At 34.6% G+C, this 8102-nt stretch overlaps 1 protein-coding gene across 1 annotated transcript in view; it reads right to left on the bottom strand.

Annotated features, from left to right (window-relative positions):
- Positions 1-8102, bottom strand: part of LOC111089742 (protein KIAA0556-like) — a gene marked incomplete at its 5' end in the record, with an annotated part of 34052 nt that overhangs the window by 10071 nt on the left and 15879 nt on the right. Inside the window, 4 exons of the mRNA XM_022402758.1 lie at positions 915-1016; positions 3795-3934; positions 4507-4617; positions 5662-5717. Of these exons, the coding sequence (XP_022258466.1) occupies positions 915-1016; positions 3795-3934; positions 4507-4617; positions 5662-5717 (409 nt within the window). The remainder of the gene's footprint in view (positions 1-914; positions 1017-3794; positions 3935-4506; positions 4618-5661; positions 5718-8102) is intronic.

Genomic DNA, 8102 nt, shown 5'->3' with positions numbered 1-8102 from the left:
TAATGATTCTACTTTAACCCTGATGAAAAGAGAAGTCCACCTAAGGATTCTACTTTAACCCTGATGAAAAGAGAGCTCCACCTAAGAATTCTACTTTAATCCTTATGAAAAGAGAAGTCCACCTAAGGATTCTACTTTAACCATGATGAAATGAGAAGTCCACCTAAGGATTCTACTTTAACCCTGATGAAATGAGAAGTCCACGTAAGGATTCTACTTTAACCCTGATGAAAAGAGAGGTCCACATAAGGATTCTATTTTAACTCTGATGAAAAGAGAGGTCCACCTAAGGATTCTACTTTAATCCTTATGAAAAGAGAAGTCCACCTAAGGATTCTACTTTATCTCTGATAAAAAGAGAGGTCCAACCCAAAAGTACTAACGTTTTACCTTCTTTTGTTTACTGTGAACAAAAAAGTAAATTTTATTTAAAATGAAACTGTTAATTTTCATAATCTTAACTCTAAATTAACAGTTCAACAGCACAATATTTATAACTTCTTGTACATTCTGTTTTATTTTTAAGAAATATTTCATTCATTTATGAATGATTACAACAGTAAAATTGGCTGATTGGTGTTTTGTTAAGCACAAAGCTACACAATGGAGTATCTGTGCTCTGCTGACCACAGGTATAAAAACCTGATTTTTTTACCATTGTTAGTATACAGACTTATCGCTGAGCCACTGGGGGAACACCAGTAAAATATAAGTATTTATGGCATCATATGTTTAACACAAGTAAACATTAAACAAAAAATAATAACATATTAATCTGCATAAAAATATCCAATTTATATTCCAAGCAAATCAATAGATCAAATCTATCTAGGGTTTAAAAGGTTTTATATACTTCAGATATAGAAATATAGCTAATCTGCTTGTGAATATATCTGTAAAATACAACAGCTTACCCCAAATTCTCTCACTCCTCTGTTAGGAGTTTTTGAATAATTCCACAGTTTAATCATGGACACTATAACAGGGTGATCAAAGATAATGTATATACGATTCACCTATTTAAATAAAAGAAATCATCATTAAATTAATTAAACTCAAAATTTTACAAGGTTTAAACTTAGCAAACTTTTAACATATAACAAATCTATAAAAATACAAGTTAATACCAGATTTATAATAACAAGCTGAAGAAAACTATCTTGTAAATACACAAGAGCAAAGATTTATACAATTGTCAGAACACCTACTTCTCTACGTTAACGTTTTCTTAAACTGAAAATGTATTTCCAATAATACTTACCTATGCTGACACTATAGCTATTTCTTTATCTCCAGAGTTTCCACTCTTTGCCCATCTAAGCATTGAAAATGCTTGTCCCAGTCTTTACATACCCCACTCAAATGCCCTTGATAAATTCTAATTTACAAATTTCTCGACCAACTTCAATACACCTTCTATCTAGGTACTGTATATAATCACCTCATTCAGATAATGTAATTACTTTTTTGAGACATAAACCGGCTTTTAGTGGGGAAGTAGGGTGGAAAAGTGTCAGCAGAGGTAAGTACTATTGGATATACATTTTCAGTTTAGGAAAATGTTAGCTTCCAAAACATTCTTACCTCCACTGACACTATAGCTTTAATCTCACATTGAGAAGGTTGAGGGGCCAGTGCAGCTATGAAACATACAGAAAGCATCTGTAAAGAGCAGAAGTGTACCAAGATAAAGATAGTACAAGAATGGGGGAAATGCACTACATCCAGAACAGGTATGCTCTTCACCAGGAACTCAGTTCTATATCAAAGGTGGAATGGAATACGAGTAATGTCAGTATAAGCCAGCCCCAACTAGATAGCCGAGGTTCCACAACTCAGGGTTGGAATTAAGGGGTCGTGGTACCTATATTCCACTTTGGTGGCTAGGACTATTGGACCACAATGTTATACATATATATATATATACACTTTTGATTGGATCCCAACATGTAGTCATAGAGTGATGCATTTGGTACCAGAATCATGATGAGAAAGTAAGCAACACAGAAGTGAACAAACTTTCTCTTCCACCTAAAGAAGTCCAAAAGGCAACACCCCCTGCTCAGAATGATGGGATCGTGTATGCTGTACTCAATCAAAGACACAGAACTCATCTGGTCTGGAATTATGAACATTCATCCTCACTCCCCAACCAAGTAGGCAAGGAGTATTCAGCTTGCCCCTGGAATTATGGAGAGGACATGGAATCTTTGCTCAGCCAAGGACCTAGGATGGGACCACTTCACATTCAGAAGTATGAGGAGATAGTGGACCTCCTTCCATGAACAATATATGAAAATGACATTGATCAAGGAGAAGGGGCATGCACCATCAACTGGATAGCTTCATTTCAAATCTGGTGCCACTCCTACTGACATTTGGGGAAAACATTTAGGGATCCGAGTAAGAGGGCCCCAACTTTGCCCTCTTCTCCAAGAGTGGACGAACACACTTGAACACTCTGGAGGAAAAGCCTCTGTCTGCCATCCCAGCAACTGGAAACTGGGGGTGGTAAGGACTCTCAAGCTCCACTAGTAGAGTCTGGGAGGGTAATAACATTGGGAGCTCTGAGGAACAATGCTCTGAAAACTGTGCAATAGGTGAACCAAGTTCCATACATTTTTAAAAGCAAACCAAACCCGATTTATTCAACCTGAAGATAAGCAGCTTTACACATGATAGTCCATGAGAATCTGGGAAAACTGAAATGTTTAAAATGAACACAGGTTCCAATCAAAACTCAAACAGGTCTGAAAGGGTTCCATTTGTTGAGAAGCTAAATATACCTCCACCTGGCAATGATAAGCCAAAGTATGTGTTTCCAATAAACTTGAGGGGCAAGGTATAACTATTCCATCACAAAACTGAGCAGCAAATCTTCCAGCATGATCAGCAATATCAGGAGAAAAAACCAAATAAACACTTGCCATCCTTTCTGCCAACAAAGAAGGAGTAGAGTCAAATGCAATGGGAAAGACCCCAAAAACCTCACAAACCTCAATAACCAAATGAAGAAAAAGGTCTGGAGGTGGCTGATCAAAATGATCCTCTGTTGAGGTTGACCTAGTTGAAGAAGGAGCCAGAAAAAACGAGTCTAAATTTTCCCTAACTGGTCCCGGGTCATTTGCAAAATCTGCCTCAGAACTCTCCGAGGAGACACCCCCAGTTTACACGTTTCCATGTCACAACAGATCATATCACGGATAGTTTTGACTAAGAGTGACCCCCTCCCCTGGTTGTTGCCCAAACATCAGATAGCAAAGGTGGAAGAAAAGAGGTCTGGTAGACCTCTGTAGTAGAAATGGTACATTTTCTTTCCATATAATTTACAAATATAAATGAAGATATAACCGTAGTAACGCAAACTACGTTTAAAGTTGCAACGTAACTTGTGAATAAACACAATACTCCTGTTTATAGAAACCCATGCTGAATACTTTGTCGAGAAAAAAGTAATATATTATCTGAATGAGGTGATTATATGCAGTACCTAGATAGAGGGTGTATTGAAGTTGGTCGAGAAATTTGTAAATTAGAATTTATCAAGGGCATTTGAGTGGGGTATATAAAGACTGGGACAAGCATTTTCAATGCTTATATGGGCAAAGAGTGGAAACCTTGGAGATTGAGAAATAGCTATAGTGTCAGCGGAGGTAAGGATGTTTTGAAATATCTGTTTTAAATAGGTGACTTCTGTTAAGAGATGTACACATCATTTATAATTTGAATATTTGAATAAATCTAATAATATGATTTCACAGATTTTAATAACAAGAGTCTGCTTCTGTACTTACAATATCTGGTAACAAAGGAGCAAGCCACATGTGACATCCATCTGACGTATTGTTCATACCATCAATTAGCTTGTCCGGAGTTCTCACATCACCAAATATGTTTTCTAATACATTGACACTATCAGGATGGGCTGCGATGTCTAGATGTACAGAACGAATAAGTTGATAAGAGAATGTGAAACAGTTAAGATATGTGAGCTGATTCAAATTACAGTCTATGTCAACCCTATAGCTTTTGTTTTGTCTTGCCTAACTCCTTAAACACTCAACCTTTTTTTCTGAATCATTCATGAGGTGTTTTTAAGGACCCCCTTTTCATTTCTTTGAATCTTTCCATACTTCTGATGTTTTTTTTTTCTTTTCTAATCCCACCCTCCATACTTTTTCCTTCCCCCTTTAATACCCTGAATAATTACTTCAGCGCCCCATCCATTCTGTTTTGTTTGGTTCCTTGAACATACATGAGCCCTGGTATTGGGTGAAAGACTTTGTCAGCACTGGATATGGTAGATGTAGTGTGGTTGAAATATTATAACATACACTTTTTTACTTTCTCCACAAGTTTGTATAATAATGTCTTTAATTGACATTTACGTGCTTGAGCTTCTTTCTTTTATGAATTCTAAGCAAAATCACATCTAATTGTACTTTTATTTTATGAAGCTAAACAGTTTCTAAGCACATAGTTTCAAAAAAAAAAAAAACAGCTCACTATTATCTGTCAAAGGAATCTTCCTGCCTGCAACATCATACACCTCCAATCCATTGAGACCAATATAATAGAGGTCACCCCAAGTGGACAGCAAGTGAAGTTCAAACACAACTATTTTGTCGCTAAGGGTCAAAACTTATTTTATTTGCATACATTAAATGAAAAGACTGACCTCGTAAGTGAATATATTTTTTTATTTCTAGTAGAAACATATGAACGTACCGGTCAGATAAACCTCAGCTCAACAATATTACAATACACAGCAGCATGTACATTTCACAAACTCTGTATACCTTGAAATACTATATTAAACCTGTGACAGTCACAAATAAAAAAACCTCAATTCAAATCATTGTGACTTTATGAGTGACATCACTCAGCAATCAGCTGTTACGACAGCGGAGGTCACGTGACGCTAGTAACACGTCATATTCTCGAAGGTTCGTGAAGTCTCGAGCGTTTACTAGATATGCAGTATTCTTGTGTATATAAGACCGGTAAGAAGTGATGGCAAAAAAGTAATTGAATTGCAGACAGAGACAGAGACATACTGTTAAGTCGAGCGCGTGTGTCGTTCGTTGTGAATTATAGCGTTTATTTAAGCTATAGAATGATTGTGGATATTAAGTGAATTTCAAAGTTGTATTCAGAAAGAATAAATCAGTTTTATTTAAGAAAGGACTTGTATCGCTAAAGTTTCTTCAGAAAGAATTTTTATGGAAAATTAACTAACGACCAGAGATGTAACACAGCTTATGAAACTGGAAGAGTAACAAGGTAAAAATACATATCCAAACCACACACAGAAACTTTTTTTATTAGCAAAATAGCAAGATTTTTGTAATGTAATAGTACATGTAGAAACAGTAAAAACGTTATTATGAGGTATTAGCATATACAGAAATAGCAAAATCGTCATTAGAAGGTGTTAGTACATGCAGGAAAAGTTAAAAACATTCACAGAAGGTGTTAGCACGTGTAGGAACAGTAAAAACGTTCTTAGAAGGTGTTAGCACATGTAGGAACAGTAAAAACGTTCTTAGAAGGTGTTAGTACATGTAGGAACAGTAAAAACGTTCTTAGAAGGTGTTAGTACATGTAAAAACATTCTTAGAATATGTAAAATATGGTAAAGAAATGTTTGTAAAAGGATACATCCCTGAGGCATTACAGGAGCCTCATAATCAGTAAGAAGGTCATCTGAACTTCTCCTAAAACAAGAAGAAAATGTACAATGATTTTAACAATATTTGGTATGACTAGATCAATAAAGTGGTCATGAATTCTGTAACCAAAGATTTACATCCACAGTTTAACAACATTTGGTATGACTACATTAATAAAGTGGTCATGAATCCTGTAACCAAAGATTTACATCCACAGTTTAACAATATTTGGTATGACTACATCATTGAAACAACTATTAAACATGAAAATATATTTCTCAGTTTTCTTGAAATGAAATACAATAATTAAAAGACTGTTCTGTGTCTTTCAAACCTTTATACTATTTCTGGTGTGTTTGTTACATTTTTGCTATCTTCGACACAAAGCCAGGGTGCAAGCTTAACATTTTTTTAGGAAACCAGCCGGAACCTTAAATCATGCAGTTTTAGGGGCCAATCCTAAAAGTGGAGGTTATCAGAAAAATTATTGAATTAAATAGCAGTTGGAAGGAAACTAAAGCATGGTACAACAATAACTTTTTGTTCCTCTTTAAGTTATTAGGATGATACACCAAGTGGCTCACCATTAGTACAGCACTGTGTATTAGCTCATTGTTTGGGGAAGTCACTGAAGAGTGCATAACAACAGAGTGATTGGAAATTTAGAATGTCCCATTACTTTCCAAAAGGGGGGTTTCTCAATGTTTGAACTATGCATGTCACTATATGTTGAAGGTAGCAAACAGATATAGACAAATATAAAATAAATAACCTATCGGACAGTTATATAACATTCCATTTCATCATTTGACAGTCCTATTATTTATGAATCTAATCAAGAACACCTAAGGTGTGAAAAAAAGGTACAGCCAAAAAAGAATTCAGCGTGCAACTTAAAGGAATGAAATCAAACTTGGCGGCCAAACTGGTAGCTACATTTATAGTATTGATAGGGATTTTACAGCAAATATTTATTCTTTAGTTAGCCATGCTGCAGTTTCTGTTCAACTTGGGGCATGATGGTGGGTAAAACAAAATATGCAGCTTAACTAACAAATGAATGAATATTTGCTCTAAAATTAATATCAATGTTATAAATGCAGCTGATTTCCATTCTTTAAGTGTGAAGAAAAAAAAATAGGAAGAAATTCAATAAAAATTGGAGATTTTATATCTTCTGTATTTCTTAATTGATTGCCTTGAAATTTGGTATGTGAAGTATGGGTCCAGTAGAGCACATCCACTGAAAATATGTGATAGTTTAGTTTATCACTGTTCAAGCTAAAGAAAGTGGATATTGCTAAACTATCATTCCTATTAATAACACACAGTGTGTTTTGTAGGTTGTTTTGGCTGCACAACACAATACCGTGTGTCTTGATATGCATAGTTCCTAGAAGTTACCTTAAAGTTAGTTGTGACTCAACAAACGTGATAGCTGATTGCTTGGATTGCTTCTGAATGAGAAAACTAGATATTTTGGGTTTTTTGAGTAAGAAGCAAACAGTTGAAAAACAAGAATCACAAAAGTGGGAACTATCGTGACTGACTAACTGCCTTTTGCTCTTGTAACTAACAGGACAGTGTATACATTTATTTTGACAGTAAAAGTTAGTATTTCATGATTTCATACAAATGTCAGTAGTGAAAGTTTAAATGCAGAGATTTAAAACACATTTGATAAAAGCACGTGTGTCGAGCAATGAGGTGATAAATTTTAAATAATTCAACCAGCAAAATGTAAGTCTTCTTTATCATAATACATTTAAAGTTGTCATTTCTTTTTCTTTTTTTAAGGTTGGAAAATTGATCATTACGTACGAAATAAAGATACAATTAGGAGCATTTTTAATAATGCCAATTTAAAAAATCTTTCAACAACCTACTTGAACAGTCTTCTCTTTATGAATTAAAACTTTCAAACCTTGTCATTTTATTTGACCTTTGGTTGGAATACTTTGTTTGGTTTAGAAAATGGTCGAGTTCAAAATGTGTAGAGTAATAACAAAAGTCTTCAAACTTATGGCTGAAGTGAATGATGAACTTTAGCAATGAGCCTTATCAATTTGTTTCTCTCTCTCACAATGGTCACATAACATTATGTATCAATCATGTACTAGCCACAAGGTCAGTTCCCATTTTTGTTTCACTCATTCAAATAATAAATGAAAAACAGATTCTAAATTTTTTGAATGGCACATTTATTGATAACTTCAACCATTTCTAATTTAATGAAGCTTCAAATTACATTCTCTGTATTCATTACAGATTTTAAACTATCAACTTTACAGTAAATAATCAGAATCAGGCCGAGTGTGTGTTATAATTATTTACAATTGGTGATTTCCAATTGTGACATAATCAATAAAATATAATGTTGTTTTTTTATTTTTGGTTTGTGCAGTTTGGTGGTATGAATAAACAGTTACA

Source organism: Limulus polyphemus, unplaced genomic scaffold (assembly GCF_000517525.1).
Source record: "Limulus polyphemus unplaced genomic scaffold, Limulus_polyphemus-2.1.2 Scaffold7241, whole genome shotgun sequence".
Classification (NCBI taxonomy): Eukaryota; Metazoa; Arthropoda; class Merostomata; order Xiphosura; family Limulidae; genus Limulus; species Limulus polyphemus.
Note: the sequence above shows the minus strand (reverse complement) of the source record. Positions and strands in the feature narration are given on the sequence as shown.